The following is a 21,379-nucleotide window of genomic DNA, read 5'->3' on the forward strand; positions in this document are numbered from 1 at the left end:
ATCCCGTATCAGTATGGGCATTGAAAATATTGGCTGATTTATCTCATCAACAATATCTAAAAAACTTATATCTGCCATAGATTGTGATAACTGACAGCAGGACTACAATAGAATTCAGAACAAATGCTCCATATCTATTTTGACATAGGTCTTCGTCAATACAAATTTTCATTGAATATATATTTGTTCATTGCACAGAATGATGAAACAACATAGTAAAATGAACACCACACCATGTATTGAAAATACACAGCAATATGTAGCCGTTAATGAGACAAATGTTTTGAAAACTAAGGCATAAGGTGTTTTTTCCACGGTCACATAATTATTAAATATAGTGTATTTGTAAATATATCATGCTTTGTAAATTTATATGTCAACACATATATGTTGTTTGTATGTGATGCAGCACTCTACTGTTATTCCAGTCAGAGGCTAAATCAAATATAAAACATGCAAATGGATTCTTATTGTTTGGATTTAAATTAAAGTAGTACCTTGATGCCACAAACAAATCAGAAAAAAATGAATAGGACCCCTTTTCAAAATGTATAAGGACAAGTATTTGCATGACAACATGTTGCTAATTAAAAGCAAAAGTGGTTTATAAATACTTGTGCAACACTAACTACAAATACACACTGCTGACTACCCACCAAGCTGGGTAGCATTTTTAGCAATATATATTGCAACGGGTTACTGACTACGTATTGGCACTTCTATGTATCTGACAGCCCAAGCCAGAAGAGCACCAACAGCCCAATGGGCCTTTTTCTGTGTACAATAAATGTGAAGCAATCCCTGCTAGGAATAGGTCACAACCATCCAAGCCAGAATAAAGTAAAACAGGCAAATTGGAAACACTGCTAGTGCTTTCCTCCCTTTTGGTTGACTATCGCCAAGAAATGCAACTGAAGCTGTAACAACAGTTATTGGTATCATACACTGTAGGTGTGTTATGAGACACGGCCCTATAAAATAAACAGTTAAAAAATGGAAAAGCAACGCCAACATGTTAATATGGTGGAGGTAAACAAATACTAAACTTACAATTTGGCCAGGTCTCTTAACATGGGCAGTAGTGCCCACCTCTAGGTATGTTGTTAAGTTAGGTGGTTGATATTCAATTTAGTTATACAACACATAGAAACAGATTTTAGTAGATATAAGGCTCCTTAGTGTTAATAAATTTTAAAAGTACTGGAAAGTCTGGTATTGGCTGTTTAATGAAAGTTTTGCCCGTTGAACCTAACTTATCAATTCTTGAAACAATCTAAATTTAGCATAGCTATTTTGAATAAAATGCAAAACTGGAAAGAGTCACACTTACCAAAAATAGACCATCCATATGCAGCTGCAACCAGGATAATGCGAATGACAACAAATACTATTGATTGTTCGAAAATTTTCACAAGAAACCAACAAATGATCATGGCAACGACCAGGGGTAGTATGCAGTAGCCCAAAACACAAACACTTTGAAAGAATGAACTAAAACAATAAACAATGCAAATATGTAAAAAGATGGATTAATGTTTATGCTTTGTGAAAACACATACATTTTACCACCCAGCAGTTGTGCATTAAGAGTCACAATTCCAGCACCAACCCAGACAACCACAAAAACCTCGGCAAACTGGGGTCCTTGTCCACCAGTAGTTTCATCTTTTGCACCTAAATAAGGGAATTTCTTGCCACAAATCTTATGTACTAACTAGAGATTGACTAAATCGATATTAAGGCAGGCACCAATCATGTCCTATTAAAAGCTCTGTGCTTGTAGAGTACAGTCAAAGTGCCAGATTATTTGCACACATGACATAACAATAAGTTTATCAGTACATGAGTGTACCATGTTTTAAAAGTAAAACTCTGTTTATTCTTCCCATTTGAAATAAAATGTTTATAAAACTCAAAAAAATTTGTAAAAACTGACGTGTGTACAGTAGAGTAATTGTTTTTATTGTACATTAGACTTTGTTTACAGTTTATTGCGAATTTGTTAACTGTGTACATAAACCATTCAACGCTACCAGTGTTAGTAATTTATAGCAGATGTTTGACACAATTCTGACAGTGGCTTTAACTCCACCAATCTTATGTAATATAGCAAAACACACATTACTTACCATTCAAAAAAACTGCAAGGATGACACAAAGAACTAATGGGCCCCATAAGTCCCCTGCAAAAAGTAAGTACTTTCATACAGCAAGCTTAAATATGTTTAAGGCAAAGTAGATAAAAAAACAAATATAGTAAACTTCCAACATCATAATAAAGCCATTTCCGTAGTAAAAGTAGCAATACAATTGACTTAACAACATGTTTTTAAACAAGAGATTTTTTATTAATCACTTACAGTCTCTCAATAGAAGTGAGTTGCTTCTTGGGTAGATAATGTGAGCAAACTTTGAACCAATAACTTTCATGTCACGGATCTGCAAACAAACGAATGATTTGAAACAACTATGAATTAGAGTTCCTTCTGGAGAAATTCTCGTCGAGAAATCTCGAAAAAATTGAGTCTCCAGTCTCGAGAAATAAATAAAAATTTCTCGAGAAAAATTACGTCATGTTTCATAAACAAACAGTAAATGTGACGCCTTTTTATTACGTGTATTTTTCGTTTCAACTTGCCCCTAGAGCGCACTGGGCACATTACTTTTTTCTTTTGCTCCCAAAACAGCGATTTTTAACGTGCGTTGCCATCAAACTTTCACCTTTCCCAGGCAGTAGTCACACCTGGGTGCGTTATAACATGGATCTACAGTCGCTTTGTTTTTTTCCTGGTTTGCTAGCGGATTAGTACTCGCGATCGCTAATAGAAGCGAAAAAGCATATGATCGGAAATTTGTTTGTTTGTTTTTGTTAGAAAGTCGGCTTAAATAAAAATTTCGAGACTCTCGAGAAATGAATTTTTAATTTCTCATTTCTCGAGAAACGAAAAAGTCGAGAAATTGAGCAACCCTACTATGAATTAAACTGTGTGGAAATGGAAAATGTAATTGTCAGAACATGAAAAAGGATGGAACAATTTTGCAGCACACTTACAAATTCAATTTGAGAAAGGAAATTATTGTTTCTGTCGGAAATGTTATTTCAGTTTATAAAAAGCAGTCACAAATTTACCACAGCAAAAAAACAACTAAGTCAACAAGCTCAATTTTACAAAAAAAGTTGTCAAAAGCAACAGCGTGATTAGTTTAGCAAAATTTGTAAAAAGGTTGTAACTTGAGGCAAGTAAATCACTTTTCATACCCTGATGAAAACAATACAAAAATATGATGAACATAACCGATAACTTCAGCTATTTCTATAGACAGCTACACTACGGAGTAGCGAAACATAATTACAAATTAAGTCATACTCTTACTTACAAAAGTATCTTTAACAGGTTCATCAAGGGTTGAAAGTTCATCATCGTCTTCTTCTTCTGGAACTTGAGGTTGTGCTATTTCTCCTTCTACTGGAACACTATAGGAGACATCTTGAAAATCAGCCATTTTTCAACAGCCAGCGGTTTGCCAAAAAACTGACTGAGTTGAGTTGAGTTGAGTTTATGGTAACACACATAAAAAAGGCAAATCAAAAAGTTAAAAAAAAAACGATTTTTGAGAATAAAATGTAAAAAAGAGCATCAAAAACTACTCTGCAGACAAACTGTTGCAAACCTAAAAATTGTTGACGAATTTTGCTCGCGTGATACGTCAAAGTTCACTAACAAGCAACTTTTACCTAACCAGTGATGGTACACAGTTCGGTTTGCCAACGATGTTTTCTTTATTTCTATTTATTTTAATATTATGGTTTGTTTTGTATTTATATGTATGAACATATATCTACCAATATATAATTTTACAGTTCGAGTCACGAGAACAAGAATCGTAGAGAACTTGTTTTTTCTTCAACGCTAACATGGCTGAGAAGCGGAGGTAACTGCCTTGTGTTCACAGTCACACAAAATGATTCAATTCGACCTACGAGTTTCCAGCAAATATAATGATTCTAACCCACAAGCTGACAACATTTTGATCGGAATAGCGAATGAGTAGCGATAGGTCAATGTGTTTATTGGTTGGCGCGCAGTATTCAATGTCGTCGGAGACGGATTGGTGACATATGAACCCAGTTAAGCGAACCGTATATAACAATGGGGATAGTTTTAAACACACAATTCTTTACCGATATAAATAAAATGCCTGACTAGATTGCCGAAGAGCCTGGATTACAAACCGACAACACGTCACATATTTACTTGAAAAAGAAGAATGGTTTGTTTACATACAAATTTCGATACAAACCTTAGACTTTTTAACCAATTCAGTAGAATTTCTTACCTTGAGCTCTATTTTGCAATCGTGCGTAAAAAACCAAATAGAACATCTCAGTTATCTTGAAACCACACAGAAGCAAATCGTGTCGCAGCAAGAGACACAATAAGCGATCGCTGTTTTGATCGCCGCTTGGTTTTAAAATTTTGAAGCCAATTGAATTCTTGCTGCTAATGTATTGTATGTTACCTTAAAAAATGAAGATACATCGACATGTTTGAGTTGCTTGGTTACCCTGCATCAATTGTCGAGCTTGCTAACTTACGAGGCTGGCTTCAGTTTGGTGTAATGAAGTTTCTTGGCGTTCCGTATGCCGAGCCACCAGTGGGACCTCTCAGATTTGAGAAACCTGTTCCTCATCCAGGGTGGCCAGGAATTCGAAATGCTACAAGTACAGGATCACAATGTCCTCAATTTTCTCCTGGTAAATTTGTTTGTTTAAAGAAAAAAGTATACCTTGTAATCCATTAAATGCCTCTCGGAAAATGTGTGTAAAAGTGGTAACAGCTGATTTTCGTCGGAACAAGGCAAAACAAATGGTGTTAAAGTTTAAAAGGAGCAAAAATGTGAGAGGCCCTGATAAGATTTTGCACACAGCCTTTCTCGTAAACCCTGGTACAGCCAACGAAGATTGCCTCCTTCTTGATATTTATGTTCCTGAACGACTTACTGATGACCCAACTACTTTTCCAGTCCTTGTCTACTTTCATGGTGGAGCCTTGGTCTTTGGTTCAAGTGGGTTTTGACATTTTAGATTATATTGCAATCTTCCTTTGTGTTAATTCGCTTTTCCCTTCCAGAGGAATCCAGCGAGGGAAGCGTACTTGCCAAACAAGGAAGGATGATTGTCGTTGAAGCCAACTACAGATTAGGGCTGCTGGGTTTTATGGCGTCGGGTGATCAACGTTTAACAGGTGTGTTGCGTTAAATTGTATTCGCAAAGTCAACATCGTGAATAAAAAAGTACATATTTTAATTTAGGCAATCTCGGTCTTTACGATCAGAAGATGGCAATCCAATGGGTAAAAGACAACATTGAAAAATATGGAGGAGATTCAAACTCTATCACTATTTCTGGTTTTGCTGCAGGAGGTCTTACAGTCATTGCCCAAGTAACTACTATAACCTTTTCCCATTCAGAGCAGAAATTAGAGCCTTTGTTTGCAGTTGCTGAGTCCACAAAACAATGCCAGTCTTTTTCAACGAGGAATTGCTTTGAGTCCTTCACCCAGACTAACTGAACCGATGGCTCGAAATTTGAATGACTTAAGACAAACAGAGCGGACAACATTTAATACCATACTTTGTAAGTAGTTGTGGATTGTGCACAGGTTTTTTGTGGGACTTTTCTTTTGCAACCAAAAGTTTGATCACATGGAACAGAGCATTACTGTTTTTTCCTTATTTGTTGCTAAAGGCCTGACAATTTTATTAGAAATGTAGACGTTACTGAAGGTTTAAAAATGAAACATATATATTTTAGCGTCATCCGGATGTGACAATTCTACCGACATGATCACGTGTCTAAAAGCTCTTCCAACTGCAACTTTTGTGCAATTTTTGGCTGCTACCTCGCTGGCCAATCTTTTTAACACTTGACATCAGTTTTGGTGATGAATTTCTTCCAGGACTGCCTAAAGACGTTGAATCGTTAGCAGCCTCAAAGGACCAGTAAGAAAATTTTATGTTGATGAATAAAAAAAAAGGTTAAAACTAATCATGATGAAAAACTAAAGTACTGCTAAAGACCCAGCACGATTTTGACTTTAACAGGCACATAAAATTGTCTGTTCTATTTCGGATTTGGGTATAATAGGGTTATCGAATTGTTCTTTAGGTACAAGCTTATTTTGGGTCAAACGCAACAAGAAGGTGCTGCAAGTGTTGCTTTTACGACAACAGATCAAGATCTTGTTGAGATAATGAATTTAGTCCTGGATTTCGCTGGTGAAAATAACACATCGCCACAAGCAAAGACAGTGCTGGAACATATTTACACGTGCGTACGGTTTTGTGGTTGTGCATTTCCAAACTAGCAATATGTTGTTTTCTTCGTATTTGCTGGAAAACTGTAGCCTACAACCACTTAAAAAATAATTTTGTATTTTAGAAACTTTATCGAAACCGATTCGGAGATAAAGCGACAGAGAGAACTGGCTCATTTCTTCAACGACTGGATTTACTTCGTTCCTGGAGCACAATTTGCATCATTGGCAACTCGACAGAATGTTCCGACGTAAGTAAGCGAACAAAACTCAAAGTGACAAAATTTTGATACGTTTAAAAAGCTTGTTGTTAATTGTTATAGTATAAATAAACCTTAAATATGTAAGAGTAACATTTTGGTACGAATTTTTTACAAATAGGTTTTGGTGTTAAAGTTTTGGACATCTGCATTGCGCTGTTTATGATTGCGATGTAAAGACTTCTTTCAAAGTTCTGTATTGTAAATTAAACTATTTTAACTTTACTCGACAAAATAACAACTTTAAATTTACTGAAAAGTAAGTCACACAACCTTATCTTTCAGATACTTCTTTCGTTTCACGGGACCGATTGGAAACAGCACATTTTCTCGAAATTCCCAATTCTTACGACCTGACACAATGCACATTGACATGGCCGTATACCTGTTTGGACTTCCGCTTATACTAAACTTCTCTGCAAGCGATGCCACCAGAAGCCAAAATTTTATTGATTTGATGGCAAACTTTGTTCACAACGGGTAGAGCAACTAATTAGGCTTGTAGTTCGATTTAGTACACATCCGCACGTGTTACTGTTTTTCTTTCTTTAGTGCAAATATAGTTTTTGTTGAGTACAGATATATTTAACAGATAGATATTTGGTGTAAAATAATAAAAACAACACCAGTTGAGGTCTAAATTAACTGTTCCAAACTTTTGAACAAAGTTCCTAATAATTTTTGCGAAAATCTAAAACAAATGATTTCAACTAAAATTTGATTTTTTTGTGATAGAGACCCTAACGTTGGAACCATCTTTGATGAGAAATGGTCTGTCTATGACCCAATTCAGAAAAATACTTTCCAAATCTCCGAAGAACTTAACACGGAGTTTGGTGTGTATGCGAGAGCAGAGGATTTGTGGGCAAATGTGTTTGATGATCTTAATACTGACACATGCTCATCAACAACAATTGCACCTTGTCCGATGGCTACAACAAGTAGAAGTGCCTCTTTCATGGCCAGTTGGTTGATCGTCATTTTTTGGTTGATTGCGTGCCAGTTTCTGGCCTAAAAGAAAATCATCGAGCTGTTTTGCTGATGCGTCCATGTTTATCTTTTATTTGCTAGTAAATGGTTTGCACACAAGGAAAGCCGACAACAAGTTTCTCATCTTGCATTTTCTTAACGACGTTGTATAAATATTGTATAATAGTATACTTTTCGGAACGCTGCGTTATCGAACTTGTATGTGGCTATCACGTGTTAATTTAATGTAAGCGGCCCCCTGTGAAAAACGTTTTGTGATCTAAACATACTTTACTTACGAAAGTAGTAGGCTGTCTATAATCAGGCCAACTCCATAATTTATGTGCATTTATTTTTTCGGCGACTGAATACATCTGATGCGTGAACGGGCGTAACTAGCAAAAATATGCAAATGAGATGCAACAGCTAACAATAGATGCATGCAGATGAAAACGGATGTGAAAGAGGGATAACTACACATATGTGTCTTGGTGGACACATGTTGTATGGAATGCGAGTATATGAGCTTTTATGTAAATTAGGGACCCGAGGGAGAGGGACAGCTATCAGTTTCCGCCCTTCCTGAAGCGTGGTGGGTCATGCTAGTGTATTTAACCACATTCATCTCAGAAATAGTGCAGCAAATCTTGCCTGATGTTCCAGGGAGATGAACCTGAAAAAACATGATTTTCTATCACAAATGTTCACAATAACGCCAAACAGTTATCTTCTGTAAGAAACGCAAATAAAAATACCAATTTGTATTCCTGTCTTTGAGATAAATACTAGTTTCTTGATCCAAATACACTGACAACGACGTTGTACTCACCACCACAGTCTTGCCCATTATTGAGTGTGGGTCTGTAAGGGAGAGGCCGTCAATTTGGCGATTTTCTACAAAAATGTTGCAATGAGAGTTGGACGTGATTTCTCCAAGGTTGCCCTCTACGCTGTAAAACAACTCCGTAGTGAACAAAAGTAACTCATCGAAATATTTATTATGTAGGCTTATAGTTTTGTGTAAACGCATTTCCGATACTGTGGACATAAATTGCTCTGCTATTTAATACAATGCAGCATTTTAAAAGCTTGCTAGTGTTTAGTGATTGCGTTCTCTAAATTGGGGTTCTATTGTCGAGATAAAAAATAAAATGTCAATGTGAAAAGTCGACTAACCCAGGTCCGGGAATATTAACTTTTTTTCCAACTCCGCCACAATTTTCATTTGGTTTCTTTTTGTGGATGTGAACGTTGCTTGCCCGGTTAGCCTTTACCCCAGTTACGAAAATTTGGGCAGATAAATGGTTGTTCTGTGCACAAAACAAAATCCATTTAGGTGTAATCATCGAACACACAGGCATAGTAGTTTAACATAATACAAAACAACGTATCGATATGAAATTCGAAATCAAAGACACAGGTATGTGCTATGTATTTAGGCGCACACACTATATGCATAAAAACAGTGATACCTCCTCTTTGAAACAAACATGACCACTAGGACCAGATTCGTGACCATCAGCAGATCTTCCTAGCCCGCAGTGAGCGTACTTGACGCCACTAACCTGACCTGCAAAGCAAAACAAGCTTGAAAACAAGCAATGGTTTGGCTTAGACAGTAAACCTTAAATAGTAAAATCAGATTTATATAAGTCTATCAAAACGAAGAAACATCAATTATAGGCTACACAACAATTCTGATTTACGTATTATTATAAACATAAAATATTTGTAAGCCTAAAACAGAAAATGCTAACTTACCGACAGTAAATGCAGTTAAAAGCACGAAGATAAATGCAACAGTCTTCATTTTTCTAGTTTCAAACTTAACTTTTTGAAACGAATCAACTTAACTGAGCTCCTATCTCGCGAAAAAAAGTTTTTAAATACGTATATCCAAGTAAAATCTATGTTAATAGGTCGTCTTTGTTGACACAGGTAGGAGCTTTTTGCGGTTAATCTTCACAGTTCCCTACTTGTATTAATTAATCTATTTGCAAAACAAATGCTCTAAGCTGTATCACTTTGCAGAAAAACAAACAATACAAATGCCGACAAACTTTAACATTTTAACTTAAACTGGTCTGGCAGGCCGGCTTGTTGCTAGTCGCAACTTGCAAATACCTTGTTGTTTCAGGTTGCGTGCAAGGATCGGTGTATATGTTGAGCACGGTAGGGCAATCAAACTCTCAATAATGTAGTGCATAACCTTAAACAGGAAGCTGATCAACTTCCGACAAGACCAAAGGTTGGTTACCACGGCAACAACGAGTTATTACGGTTCCTAAATTGTTGATTGGCACCTTTTTGACATTTTCGTGCAACATGCAAAGCATTTTTTGCAACATGCATTTCAGAGCTTGCATTTTTTTCGATCATTGCAACAGATTTTGCATACCTAGCTTGAGATACCTCTAGCAATCCAAAAACGATTGTGTGTAAATCTGGGAACGTAACTATTAGTGTTTGCGACATTATAAAACATTGTTAAGAGCGAAGATCCGAAGATAAAAATGCGCGGAATTCAATATCACCATAGAGATCACCAATTTACACTGTGGTGTGTTACTTTAAATTGCGCCAAAAGTCGCACGCAAACAGTTCTCATAATAGCCAACGAAATAAATCGGGGCTCACCCTTTCGCTAATAGGTTCTCACCAAACAACGAACTTAGTACACATTTCCAGGTCTTTGTTGCATATATTTCAGCTATCTTCGCTCTCCGTAGTGGCATATATCCATAAAATATGCTGTTTTAAAAAAGGGGAAGCACCTTGAAAATCTATTGTGATCACTTTTTATTCTAAATAGGGAAATCTACCTGGTTAGAAGCCAGTCTGCAGAACATGGCAGTTCCCGACGAGATCTCGTGCGTGCAGGACCTATATATGTCCCGCGTGCGCGCGTGCACGACCCGTAAATTCGCGTGCAAGACCAATTTTAGCAGGCGCAAAGCAAGCGATAGAGTTTAACACAGGACAATTAATGCTTTTGGTGCAAAATTTCCGCGTGCAACGCCGAAAATTCGGCGTGCCAAATTTTTTTTCCAAAACAAAATCGCGCGTGCAGCTGCCATACTCTGCAGACTGGGTTAGAAGTTAAACAAACGATCGTATGTTATTTAAAGTTTCGCACAATAAAGTTAATCTTAACTGTGACGTCACAAAATGTTTAATGTTTTTGCCTGGTCATGCCTGCAGCGATTCGATCCAAACAAGATACATTTAACAACACCGAGTATGGTTTGAGTGGACTTTGGGTATTGCCGTCTGCTGACTCAATGCAACTTGTGCAAAATTACAGGAGTTATTAGTTTGTAAATCACAGACCACCACCAGTAATCAATGAGGTGACTTTGTTGGACAGCTTGGCGAATTTAGAAACGAGATAAAACGTTGAAAACATGCAAAAAGATTTAGACACAGACGTTCTTATCACCAACGAGATAAATGATGATGTAAGAGATAAGTATTTGTTATGACATAAATTAACTGTTTTTGCAATGAACACCAAGTTATCAAAAAAGGTCTGACATGATTTTATCAGTAAAATGTTTCCATCCAAATTACCTATCCAGTTATGTTAATCAATAACAACAAAAGATTTCCTATTAAAAATACAAATAATAAGGTTGACTAAAACTTTTTTGTGTTAGGATAATACTTCTGAAAGCAACACACCAGTTTACAGACTGTATTGGTATCGATGGTACGTTATTCTGCTGTTTTCCTTTTTTGCTGCTGTCCAGACTGGAATTGCTAACACATGGGGTCCTATAAGTGTATCTGCAAAAGCTGCTCTGAACTTTACTGACTGTAAGAAACTATCTGTTTGTGAACACTTACTTACTATTGTAACACATTCCTTTCGTAGATTTGTCATGTGTTTAAGGTTTTTTTATATATATTTTCAGGTGATATTGAACTCTTTACAAGCTTACCAGCTGGTGTGTTATTGATTTGCACTCCATTCTTTATTTTCTATTTGGACAAGTGGGGATTGAGACTTCAATTTATTGCCGCCTCTCTATCTGTTTGTGTGGGGGCAGGTTTAAGATGCATTCCAGCTGATTACCTCACAACCAAAATGTATGTATAATACTAAATGACTGTGATCTGTACCACAATGTAGTGTCTTTACATCTTGCTGTGCTAACCCAAAATTTTACACAGTAGTATATTTTATAAACATGTTTTTGTACAAATATATGTTATACAATGTACTGGAAATATCATTTCCTTAGAATCGCCCAAATTGCCCAGTGCTTTGCGGGAATGGCATCATGTTTTGTATTGTCAGTTCCCCCAATGCTTTCTAATGTTTGGTTCCCTCCAGGCCAAAGAATATCAGCTACGTCCTTTATGGTTTTATTTGGAAATGTTGGTATGCCTTTATGTAACTATGTTGATAAACATAAAATTGGATCTTTTGACAAATAGATTACATAACTTAAAAGATGCTCCTTCTAATTTGCCTGTAGGTGCCGTTTTTAGCTTCTTTGTGGAGCCAAAAATGGTCACTGCCCCCACCAACTCTAGTCCTCACAACATATCACATCCATTACAAAATTCAAACATGACTGGAAACATTACTAATATTCCTGAAATGAGGTAATTGTATTTGAAATATGATTTACTTTTAAACAACAACTAAGTTTGATTGCAGTTTGAAAAGCTTTCAAAATACTTTTTGTTAACTTATTTTTTGTTTTAGAAAAGAGATCCACAATCTTTTGTACATGTATTGTGGAATGGCAGTTGCAATTTTTTTGTGTGTCCTAGCTTTTTTCCCCAATAAACCTCCATTGCCACCAAGCCCTTCTGCTAAAGCTAGTCGCTTAGGTTTGAAGGTAAATTTTCAAAAAAGTCAGTGTTCAATTTCTAAAGGAGTGTTGATCACATTTGGCTTGTTTTGTGCATTTTAGGACTCCATCAAACATTTAGCAAAAGTGCGAGCATTCTGGGCAGTCAGTTTAACGCAAGCCTGTGTTATTGCTGCATATTATTCCTGGAGTGGGGTGTTTGCAGACCTGTACAGCTATTTCAATGTGCCACAAGTACTGTTTGCATGCTTTTATGTTTGGCACATATAGGCACCATGAATTTCTGTTATACATCTTTTTCTAGGCAGTATCAGGCAATATTGCAGCTATGATGAATGTTGCCGGGGTAACCATTGGGTTTTTGGTGGGTTGGTAAGTGCGACTTTGATATTAACCTACATGCAGTTTTGTTATTAAAAATTCTTTAGATTTATCCCAGTTTACAACTTTAAAATATTGTTTTACTTTTCATTAGGTGTTCTGACCATATGAAAAAACGTTTAAAGGTCATAATTTCCCTTTTGCTTATTTTAATACTATTGGCATATGCCTATCTGGTAATCGCAACCATGAAATGGATTGATTGGCCACCGTTCCATTTTACTACTGGTAAGTGAGCAGCATTTTATAAACATGCTTTTTGACTTGTGGTTACATAGTTGGTAAAGGTAATGTTTGGAACAGTTGGGGATGGAAGTCCTGCCACAGTCTTGCACCATAAATGACCAATTGTCTTCACTTACAGTTTTTTTTTAGAACTATACATGTCTTTTTAGTGACACTTTGGGTTTGCTGTATTATAATCGGAATTGGAGTAAACTCTGTGCTACCACTAATCACTGAGATTTCTGTTGATCTTGCATACCCAGTCAGTGAAGGAACCACTAATGCAATTTTGATGTGGTTTGCAATGGTTGCACAAATTACCTTTGTGACTGTCTTATCCAGCCTTAATGGTGAGTCAGAATTGAAACAATTAGATGCTAAACACTTGTAAGAGTTTAAACAAATTTTGCTTGGTACCACATAATATAGGCCAGTGCTCTTCAACCTTTTTAGTGGCACGGAACCCTTGAAGTATTTTGTCAAATTTTGCGGATAATAAGCATGTAATACAATAGGCTCAATCATAGGCGCCGACATTTAATTTTTTCCGGGTATGCCGTATTATATGACGTCATATAATGCCAAATATATTTTCTGCGGATGCATATGGTAAGAATAAATTAAAGTTGCAGTATATAAGCTTTACACAACGTACTTCCACCGCCAGGCCCTTTTGCTACTGTTTCAATTTAACGACCCATTTGCCTAAATTACGGGGAGGCAAAACAATAAAGATAGAAAAGATTTAGTTCGACTGTCACCTAACATACTTTGCCCTGCGTCGCAAATTACTTTAATGTTTAACATTTATCTTCTCTGTAATAACTATAACAAAAATGCTTGTTTTCACGCAACAAAGCGCACACACTTCTGGCCTAGCAATAACAACAATCCTTTTTGTTCGTTTTAACGTCGCTTGTTTCGTTTACAACGTGTCGCATATTTAACGCAGTGAGTTGTATGTGACGCATTATTAATTTTAAAGTTTAGTGTACTTTGTTTCAACGATGTTCTGACCTGCCTGAAACTTTCGACAACGTTAATTTTTGTAGGCTAAGTACCAACCTTACGTTTGTGACGTAACATTAGGTGTTATTTGTTGTTGTTTTTTCGGTTGAAACTAACCAGTCGTTGTCCTTGTGGTGTAGGCCAGTAGTTCTCAAACTGTGCGTGGCGACGCCCTGGTGCGGCTCTTTGTTGTTGTATCAATAAACACAACTTTAATAATAAGTTTCCTCATTAACTTTTATTTGCTGGTGCGTCGCATGTCCAGAAAAACTTGTCCAGGGGCGTCGCAACAAAAAAAGTTTGAGAACCACTGGTGTAGGCAGTTACAACAAAGGTTGGGCTGTATTTTTATAATTTAGTTCACAAACGGTAAACTTTTTTATCACGTGGTTGTTGACAAAATACCTGGGGCAGCGGCGTTTCTACCATAGGACAGCGCCAATACCTTTGTTGTGCTATTTACCACTTTTTAATGTCTAAATTCCAATGCTTCTTAATGTTTAAATTCCAACTGTAATGAACGCAAACAATTTAATGGTTGTGAAACAATAACCTCGATTAAAATCTTTTGCGTATGTTACGTATTAGTCGAAATAATTTTTCAAAGCAATAACGCATGACTAAAGTTGGTCCGATTCTCGGGTATGCGGCATACCCGAGTTTTTCGTCCGGGTATGCCACGCATACCCGGCATACCGGTGTTCGGCGCCTATGGGCTCAATATAAATAGAAAATGTGTGCATTTTTAACCAGTGACGTGGCCAAAGGGGTCGGAGTATACACATGTTAGTTATTAAATTGGCAAAAAAGGAAATATTTTTTAGATTTTTAGGAAATAATTATTAAAAAGACACTTGGTTTTTTATTAGATCTCTGAGCATAGCGATTTTTTACGCCTAGGGATTTTTTTTTTACGCCTAGGGAATTTTTTTTATTTTTTATTTTTTTTTTTACTTTTTACGCCTAGGGATGGGCTGAGCTGAGCCAGAACCCGAGACTCGGTTCCGAGCATCGCTGTTTTTGATGCTCCGTTGTTGCACAAACTGACCCGAACATTAAATTTGTATATTCATGCCCTCCTAACGTAGCTAGTGTTCAAAAGGGTGTCTATAAACAAAAACGAATGATTTTTCAAATGTACGTAAAAGACCTTGTAGAGCTGAAACTAACGTAGAATGGAGATTTTTGTGACGTCATAACGCACCGAGCATTAACGTGAGATACCATATGGTGCTCGACCAAATAGAGCATTTGCAGTTTTGGCACATCCCTAACATAGGGTTGCCATTCGTCAGGATTTTCCCTGACATGTCAGGGAATTTAGTGTTTAAATCTGCGTCAGGGAGAAATGTTAAAATGTACCTAAAAGTCCGGAATTCAAGAAAAAATATTTGTATATTTTATGAAATTAATGTACCAACGGAGAAAGTTTCTAGTAGATAGCTACAACCGCGTCTATACCATGAAACGTAATGAGGTAAACTGGCGGCGCGCAGGTTAGTTATACAGTTTACAATACCTGTTTGTTACTAGATGTTTAACAGTTAAATACACAAATAAAAATCCGCATCTCAAGAAAACACAGCATTCGATGCTACATGAGAACGTGGGAAATTTCATTTCCTCAACTGTGTACCTATTATGCAGGGAACTAACTAACAACTAAAAGTCGAATGCGTGAGACATAACAACATTTTTACAGTGGCATTTTTCTTCAAATTTAAAAAGGTCCTTGTGACTCCCATCGTTTAATTTTTTTGGTTCAAAAAAAACTTAACTAAACAGAAGCCTGCGCAGAAAGTTAATTATCGTATGTAACGTTTTGAGTATCGCATGTAACGTTTTCTCGTGTCGCCGTCCGTGTGACTTCCCAATATTCTAATTTATTCCGGAATAGAAGTGTTTGGATCGCAAAAATGGTCAACGCAGCGGTTCTAGGACTGGGGTCCGCGGTCTTTAAGGGCATTTTGCGGGGACCTCGAGAAGGTGGAAGTAATTCTATATCCTTATTTGGCGTCAGTTTGTGCAACTGGATAAGTTGAAATCAAAGTGAAAGTGAGAATCGACCGTCTCCATTGTTAAACAATAGGCTTTATTGCATGACAACTAACAAAAATGCAATTGTTCGCGCACAATTGTAACGTTTTTTTGTTCTGTCTGTGATGTCAGATTTGGATCATTGTTATGCGCAATTTTGCATGTCTAGCTAAAATCCTGCAATCAACTTTCGTTTTTCTGAAATACACATTCAGACTTACGTCAACACATTTGGACTTAAAGTTTGAGAAAAACTGGGTTCACGCAACCGAGATAAATTTTGTCAGGGATTGTGTTTCATAAAATATGGCAACCCTACCCTAACACCCAGTGTTACTCAGGAAACAGGAACAGCAGATGATCTTGGATCTATTATTCAACAAATTGTCAAAAGTCACAAAATATTTGGCACCCCCAAAATGTTCTGTTGCCTACGACACTGTTTTTAGTAAACACACCCCAAGCACATAATATAAGTTGACTTCAATAAAAAGATTCACTGAAATGATTTGCCATGCTACTTGGATTGGTCGTTTCTGTATTTGTCTTAAACTTCGGCCACAGAGCAGCAAAACTTGGTTTATTACGTCACAATTGATCAATGGGTTAACTAGATTTGGTAAACTAGATTGTACCGACGAGCGTTGCTGTTCGCCACAATGATATTATGAATCATTTTTGAAATGGTACAAGAAAGCTCAGGGAACCCCTGCGGAACCCTAAAAGTTCACGGAACCCCTGAGAGAGTTGTACGGAACTCTAGGGTTCCGCGGAACCCCGTTTGAAGAGCCCTGATATAGTCTAACCCACATATTAAACAAAACAAGTGTAAAATTTGTTTTTTACTCTTATATAATTTATTGAGTAAAAGGTCTTCTAAACAGAATTTTGTTGTTTTAGATCAAATCATTGCAAATTACTTGTTACTGATCTTTAGTGGAATTGCTATTCCCTCTTTTGTGTTTTTTGTGCCACAGAGGAATATTCGTATGGAAATTGATACCAAAGCATAGCATTTTTTTCATTTTATTCTGTACAGTACAAATGTTCCATATCAGCATAAGCCTCTATGCATAGATCAATTGCAATATCAGTGTTAATACATGTGCAGTTTGTTTTTGTCAATCCGGTTTTGTTTGTAAATAAGCAAACATTATCATATGTGAATAGTATACTAATGATGCTGTCAAAGCAAAAAATGTGTATCTCCATCCCTAAAGGTGAATGGCAATAATTTTGTTGCCCATATAGATTTATGTCTGCATACTTATCCACACAATAAAATAGCCAAACTTATTTTTAGTCACAGCATTTAATAAACTTGTTGTTTTTTAAAGGCCCAATGAACTACTTTCCTGTGAACAGGTTTTTCTTTTCTGTGCCTTTTACAATTTGTAACGCAACTTCTTTTAAAATTTCACTTCTCCTTCATACCTTCCCAGCGCATTGAAATGTTGTTATTTTTGTCAAAAACAGGGCATTACTGTATTTTATATTTTTGTATTGCAAGGAAATAGGAGTAATGCTTGCTGCAGCACAAAAAAGTCCTTTGGCCTGACTAAATTACAAAAGTTTTTTTGGGAGGATTGCATTTATTAGCGCATTAATACAAGCGCTGTGGTCTTCCCATGGTGCTCTTGAGATGCAGTGATCGGACATTCTGCCAGTTCTTTTTTAGCAGTGAAACCTTTAAACAACATAAATAGCATTAGTTTGTGAACCAAAAACTAACTAAGCAGAGAACAAGTATGTCAGTTACATGTTTCACAGGTTACTATCAAACTTCAGGTATAGGAGAACCTGTTGTTAGCGAATCCTTGATATTTACTTTGGCACATCTTCTACACCTCCATGGCACAATAGCCAGGAAGTTCTAGCTGTTGTGTGCAAAGCTGCATTGTTGATCTGTGTAAAACCTAATCAACTCACCAAAAAGTTAATTGACATGTTGAGATTCTGCACCAACTCATCCTCAGTCATGTTTACATTTCCAACAGCGACTGCCAGACAAAGGACTTTCTTCATTTGAAACTTAATGGTGCATTTAATGTCTTTCACCTGTGGCAAGGGATACTGGTAACATTTTGTTCACAGGTTTTATTTGAGAAAAGAGTTTAGTACCTTTTGCACCATTGACTCCTGGTGGGTGATTAAACTTGGAAACTTTCCAGCCTTGTTAAGGCCAGGTCCAAGAAGTCTAGGAATCTGCTTGATAAGAGCTTCAGAGGCCAAGAAAGCATCATACTTCTTTGCTGTAATCAAGCACAATATAAATACACCCAAGTTCTAACATTTCATTCAGTCAATGATACAACTCTATACAAATGTGGCATGTTCAAAATCAAAATGCTGAACATAGTAATATTTTGAAAAGGAAAAATTCTTTGTATCTAGAGTTCCTTCTTGAAAAATTTATTAAAGAAACCTCGAAAAAACTGAGCCTCGATTCTTGAGAAATAAAAAAAAATTAGAGACTCCGGAGAAATGACATTTCAATTCATACCAAGTTTCTTGACAAGCTTTTTGTCCTTGTTCAACTTCTTAAGTGCTTCCACATCCATACAAGAGATTGAGTTGGCATTTGCTTCGTCGCAATGCTGGGCATCACCAAGAACACAAACCTTGTATTTGTTTTTAGGAATGTGTGGCAGTCTGTAAAATGAAAGCAATATATGCTGCAAAAACAGTTTTCGTTATTGAACAGTTTATCCTTATGTAGGGACCAGAAAAAATTAAAGCACTGATAGATATAATTTTCATGATGGCTATTAAAGTAAATTTACATACATTTCTAACAAATTTAGTTCGCAACACAAAAATGTTGCTGCCCAATATTTAAGACCCTGGGTTAAGGTCCGTTCAATATACTGCATATTGAACTGCCAATTCTGCTCCAAATAGCAAATTGGTTGTAGCATATGATGTTTTCATACTTCACAGTTCCAGAGAAACGCTTGTCCTTCTGTGGATCGTAGTTCTTCAATGAAATCTGAAGTTCCACAGTTTGCAGAAAGTTACGTGGCTTGTCCTTGGCATTTTTCAGCACAGCTTCGACGCACTCATAAAGAGTGTCTCGTGAGACCTTACTGATAAAAAGATTGTCCGGTTATACGATCGCAAAATTATGTTTTTCATTTTTTTCCAGTTTTTAGTGTCCTCAGTGTATATCAATATCATCACAGTTAAATCTGATAATACATGCATTTTACCATCATAGGACACAGTCACAGTAAATGATAACATTAGTTTAGTTTAGAAGCAAAAATGTCACGAAATACACAATGATGTTACTGGATAAAAATTACCTCATATTTCACGTCCTTTCCTGACCAACGTGCAAACGAAAAGGCCGACTGAACGATTTACGTCACAGTCGTGAAAATGATCTGATCCGGTGCATTAGAGTTTTGAGCAACGTTGAAATTATAGTTTTTGCCTTTTCACAGCTTTATGAGCAAAATATTTTTTGAAAACCTTGAACGTTTTAAAACCTGGACGTGCATAATTATACGCTACAAACACCGTTTTACACATGATCGTTTTGTTTTGTTTTTCGTTGTTTGACACATGCACGTTTTCTAGCACTGCATCCTGTTGAGGTGCATGTAGAAACTATGTCGGCAATATGCTCTTTTTGATTAGAGATGTGCATTAAAAAATCAGCGAATCCAAATAAACTGCGCAAAAGGTTTTCTATGACTGACTTTACTTCCGATGACGAAACAATGCGCGGTCGAAAATCCCCGTTTACGAATACGATTGTGACGTGCACGTTTTTTTTGCGCAGCGTTCACTGTTTAGGTTGATCTGTTTTGCGTCGTGCTAACTGCTAAGGGTTGTTTTAAACTGAAAGGAAATTTTGATTGTGACATGTCACACCGTTACAGCCACTCATATTTAACTTGTGGCTTATGCATCTTCGTCACTGACATCTCGTTTTCCAGCTTGGTGATTGTTCTACTTCAAGTACAATTGTGCTGTCATGATTTCTTTCATCTGTTGGCATAAACTAATACCTACTAGGCCACTACTAGTATCATAAATACTTACAAACCCAAATAGTACATTTACTATTACATGCAGTTTTATATGTATAGTATATTGTAACAAGGGGATTACTTTATTTTACAGCTACATGAACTTGGGAAAATGGTGGTACATAATAGGCAGAATGCAACACAGAATGACAAAGATATTGCATCTGAACCTTCCCGACTAGAGACAATAACACGCTTTATTGTGGAAAGTAGATACTACTCTATCCCTGTATCGTTTAAAGTTGTGGGTCTGTGGTTTTTTGTGCTGATAATATCTGCCATAACATTGGTAGTGGATGTTCGTCCAACATATTTTTCTCACAAAAGAAACTTTTTCAATGTCTATTTGGTGAAGTTTGCTTGGGGCTGGACACTAGTCGTAACAGGATTGTATAGTATTGTTGTATCCTTTGTTCATGGTTGTGAGTTGTGGAAGAAGACTATTACCTCATCTATTTTGCGCCTTGCAGTGGGAACCTTTGTGTGGTACTTGTGGGTCAATGTCGTTTTTCACTTCATTGAAAACCTAACTGGAGTTTGCATTGGCAAAGATCGTACACCAAATTTAAGTGTTGGAAGTAAATTGGACTGCATTCAACTGAAACAGGGTTACATATGGGAAGCAGTGGATATATCTGGACATTGTTTTTTATTAACTTACTCAATACTCTTCATGAAATCTGAACTTGATCTTCAACGAAACTGGCATAAAATTCCAATACATGGTGCACAGTTTAGGGCCATTGGCTCAAAGTCCTTAACAAACCTAAAATCCAGGTATAAATTGACTCTGCCTTTGGTACACATACTGTTTTTAGTGAACATTCTTCTGGGTGCCCTTTGGGAGTTTATGTTACTTGCCACTTGTGTATATTTCCATTCTTTTTTAAGCAAAGCAGCTGGTGCAGCTATAGGTATATTTTCGTGGCTGGTAACATACAATGAGTGGTACAGATGCAAATTTCCTTTGTCAATTCCTGGACATGGGCCTCTTGGGGATTTATTTGTGAAAAACACTAAAAAGACTGAATGACTGGACATTATATAACTTAACAGCGTGTGTTTGGTATTTCTGTAGTCTCATTTTCCCCATAAAGTGGTGTCTTAATTGTCTTAAAGCAATACATAGGCAGCCTAAAGAAACACACCTTTTTATATTCTGCCCTGGCCCTTGAGGTATTCCAATTGCACCATGTTATTCTGGCATTGCAATATTGTTTGTTAATTTTTAAAAAAATGCTATACAGTTGTTGCATACAACAGTAAAAAACATGTTACAATGCTCAAAAAATTTTGAAACCCTTATGTGTTTGGTTTAAAAC

The 21,379-nt window shown here is 36.6% G+C and overlaps 6 protein-coding genes across 11 annotated transcripts; 3 read left to right on the top strand and 3 right to left on the bottom strand.

The window, feature by feature from the left end:
* Positions 1–159: 159 nt before the first annotated feature.
* On the bottom strand, positions 160–3,671 carry LOC145238219 (protein YIPF6-like). Of its 2 annotated transcripts, none has more exons than XM_080101324.1 (6): positions 3,379–3,671; positions 2,361–2,439; positions 2,130–2,183; positions 1,560–1,674; positions 1,331–1,491; positions 160–971 (listed from the first exon to the last, which is right to left on the bottom strand). In XM_080101324.1, exons 1-6 carry the CDS (start codon positions 3,502–3,504, stop codon positions 805–807), a joined length of 702 nt encoding a protein of 233 aa, XP_079957450.1. In that variant the 5' UTR covers positions 3,505–3,671; the 3' UTR covers positions 160–804. The 2 variants fall into 2 exon arrangements, with proteins under 2 accessions (XP_079957450.1, XP_079957451.1); XM_080101325.1 differs by having other exon boundaries at positions 160–917; positions 3,379–3,667.
* Positions 3,672–3,916: 245 nt separating this feature from the next.
* On the top strand, positions 3,917–7,845 carry LOC145237780 (neuroligin-4, X-linked-like). Its single transcript, XM_080100761.1, has 10 exons — positions 3,917–3,933; positions 4,536–4,756; positions 4,930–5,067; positions 5,133–5,246; positions 5,314–5,444; positions 5,864–6,003; positions 6,170–6,331; positions 6,443–6,568; positions 6,863–7,057; positions 7,313–7,845. Exons 1-10 carry the CDS (start codon positions 3,917–3,919, stop codon positions 7,590–7,592), a joined length of 1,524 nt encoding a protein of 507 aa, XP_079956887.1. The 3' UTR covers positions 7,593–7,845.
* Positions 7,846–7,881: 36 nt separating this feature from the next.
* LOC145238222 (uncharacterized) lies at positions 7,882–9,415 on the bottom strand. The gene is made up of 5 exons (XM_080101328.1): positions 9,308–9,415; positions 9,019–9,116; positions 8,723–8,856; positions 8,376–8,496; positions 7,882–8,219 (listed from the first exon to the last, which is right to left on the bottom strand). Exons 1-5 carry the CDS (start codon positions 9,354–9,356, stop codon positions 8,085–8,087), a joined length of 537 nt encoding a protein of 178 aa, XP_079957454.1. The 5' UTR covers positions 9,357–9,415; the 3' UTR covers positions 7,882–8,084.
* Positions 9,416–9,620: 205 nt separating this feature from the next.
* Positions 9,621–17,708, top strand: LOC145238215 (solute carrier family 49 member 4-like). Of its 4 annotated transcripts, XM_080101316.1 has the most exons (12): positions 9,621–10,784; positions 10,851–11,004; positions 11,203–11,362; positions 11,461–11,635; positions 11,791–11,930; positions 12,028–12,157; positions 12,261–12,396; positions 12,472–12,603; positions 12,674–12,741; positions 12,845–12,978; positions 13,146–13,325; positions 16,921–17,708. In XM_080101316.1, the coding sequence occupies exons 2-12, from the start codon at positions 10,951–10,953 to the stop codon at positions 17,031–17,033; spliced, it is 1,422 nt and encodes a 473-aa protein (XP_079957442.1). In that variant the 5' UTR covers positions 9,621–10,784; positions 10,851–10,950; the 3' UTR covers positions 17,034–17,708. The 4 variants fall into 4 exon arrangements, with proteins under 4 accessions (XP_079957442.1, XP_079957441.1, XP_079957444.1 ...); XM_080101315.1 differs by having other exon boundaries at positions 9,621–11,004; XM_080101318.1 differs by lacking the exon at positions 16,921–17,708 and adding an exon at positions 16,362–16,909 and having other exon boundaries at positions 9,621–11,004.
* LOC145238221 (large ribosomal subunit protein uL1-like) lies at positions 17,546–19,412 on the bottom strand. Of its 2 annotated transcripts, XM_080101326.1 has the most exons (6): positions 19,326–19,412; positions 18,954–19,106; positions 18,524–18,672; positions 18,142–18,272; positions 17,950–18,078; positions 17,546–17,707 (listed from the first exon to the last, which is right to left on the bottom strand). In XM_080101326.1, the coding sequence occupies exons 1-6, from the start codon at positions 19,328–19,330 to the stop codon at positions 17,624–17,626; spliced, it is 651 nt and encodes a 216-aa protein (XP_079957452.1). In that variant the 5' UTR covers positions 19,331–19,412; the 3' UTR covers positions 17,546–17,623. The 2 variants fall into 2 exon arrangements, with proteins under 2 accessions (XP_079957452.1, XP_079957453.1); XM_080101327.1 differs by lacking the exons at positions 18,954–19,106; positions 19,326–19,412 and adding an exon at positions 18,808–18,947.
* Positions 19,413–19,713: 301 nt separating this feature from the next.
* Positions 19,714–21,362, top strand: LOC145238218 (acyl-coenzyme A diphosphatase FITM2-like). The gene is made up of 2 exons (XM_080101323.1): positions 19,714–19,986; positions 20,152–21,362. The coding sequence occupies exons 1-2, from the start codon at positions 19,891–19,893 to the stop codon at positions 21,088–21,090; spliced, it is 1,035 nt and encodes a 344-aa protein (XP_079957449.1). The 5' UTR covers positions 19,714–19,890; the 3' UTR covers positions 21,091–21,362.
* Positions 21,363–21,379: the final 17 nt, after the last annotated feature.

The sequence above is a fragment of the Phallusia mammillata genome, chromosome 7 (genome assembly GCF_965637545.1).
Source record: "Phallusia mammillata chromosome 7, kaPhaMamm4.hap1.1, whole genome shotgun sequence".
In the NCBI taxonomy this organism is placed as follows: Eukaryota; Metazoa; Chordata; class Ascidiacea; order Phlebobranchia; family Ascidiidae; genus Phallusia; species Phallusia mammillata.

What these genes read in the sequence shown, in the direction of transcription:
- LOC145238219 (XM_080101324.1), bottom strand. Translation starts at nt 3,504, where the DNA reads ATGGCTGATTTTCAAGATGTCTCCTATAGTGTTCCAGTAGAAGGAGAA. An exon ending in CCTTGCAGTTTTTTTGAATG is followed by an intron (nt 1,675 to 2,129) that starts GTAAGTAATGTG and finishes TCCCTTATTTAG; the next exon opens with GTGCAAAAGATGAAACTACT. An exon ending in CAACTGCTGGGTGGTAAAAT is followed by an intron (nt 1,492 to 1,559) that starts GTATGTGTTTTC and finishes TTATTGTTTTAG; the next exon opens with TTCATTCTTTCAAAGTGTTT.
- LOC145237780 (XM_080100761.1), top strand. An exon ending in ATGTCCTCAATTTTCTCCTG is followed by an intron (nt 4,757 to 4,929) that starts GTAAATTTGTTT and finishes TTTTGCACACAG; the next exon opens with CCTTTCTCGTAAACCCTGGT. An exon ending in TTAGCAGCCTCAAAGGACCA is followed by an intron (nt 6,004 to 6,169) that starts GTAAGAAAATTT and finishes ATTGTTCTTTAG; the next exon opens with GTACAAGCTTATTTTGGGTC.
- LOC145238222 (XM_080101328.1), bottom strand. Translation starts at nt 9,356, where the DNA reads ATGAAGACTGTTGCATTTATCTTCGTGCTTTTAACTGCATTTACTGTC. An exon ending in ATGTTTGTTTCAAAGAGGAG is followed by an intron (nt 8,857 to 9,018) that starts GTATCACTGTTT and finishes TTTTGTGCACAG; the next exon opens with AACAACCATTTATCTGCCCA. An exon ending in GTTAATATTCCCGGACCTGG is followed by an intron (nt 8,497 to 8,722) that starts GTTAGTCGACTT and finishes GTTGTTTTACAG; the next exon opens with CGTAGAGGGCAACCTTGGAG.
- LOC145238215 (XM_080101315.1), top strand. Translation starts at nt 10,951, where the DNA reads ATGCAAAAAGATTTAGACACAGACGTTCTTATCACCAACGAGATAAAT. An exon ending in CTAGTCGCTTAGGTTTGAAG is followed by an intron (nt 12,397 to 12,471) that starts GTAAATTTTCAA and finishes TGTGCATTTTAG; the next exon opens with GACTCCATCAAACATTTAGC. An exon ending in GCTATTTCAATGTGCCACAA is followed by an intron (nt 12,604 to 12,673) that starts GTACTGTTTGCA and finishes ATCTTTTTCTAG; the next exon opens with GCAGTATCAGGCAATATTGC.
- LOC145238221 (XM_080101326.1), bottom strand. An exon ending in AAAGCTTGTCAAGAAACTTG is followed by an intron (nt 18,273 to 18,523) that starts GTATGAATTGAA and finishes GCTTGATTACAG; the next exon opens with CAAAGAAGTATGATGCTTTC. An exon ending in AGGAGTCAATGGTGCAAAAG is followed by an intron (nt 18,079 to 18,141) that starts GTACTAAACTCT and finishes CCCTTGCCACAG; the next exon opens with GTGAAAGACATTAAATGCAC.
- LOC145238218 (XM_080101323.1), top strand. Translation starts at nt 19,891, where the DNA reads ATGTCACACCGTTACAGCCACTCATATTTAACTTGTGGCTTATGCATC. An exon ending in TGGTGATTGTTCTACTTCAA is followed by an intron (nt 19,987 to 20,151) that starts GTACAATTGTGC and finishes TTTATTTTACAG; the next exon opens with CTACATGAACTTGGGAAAAT.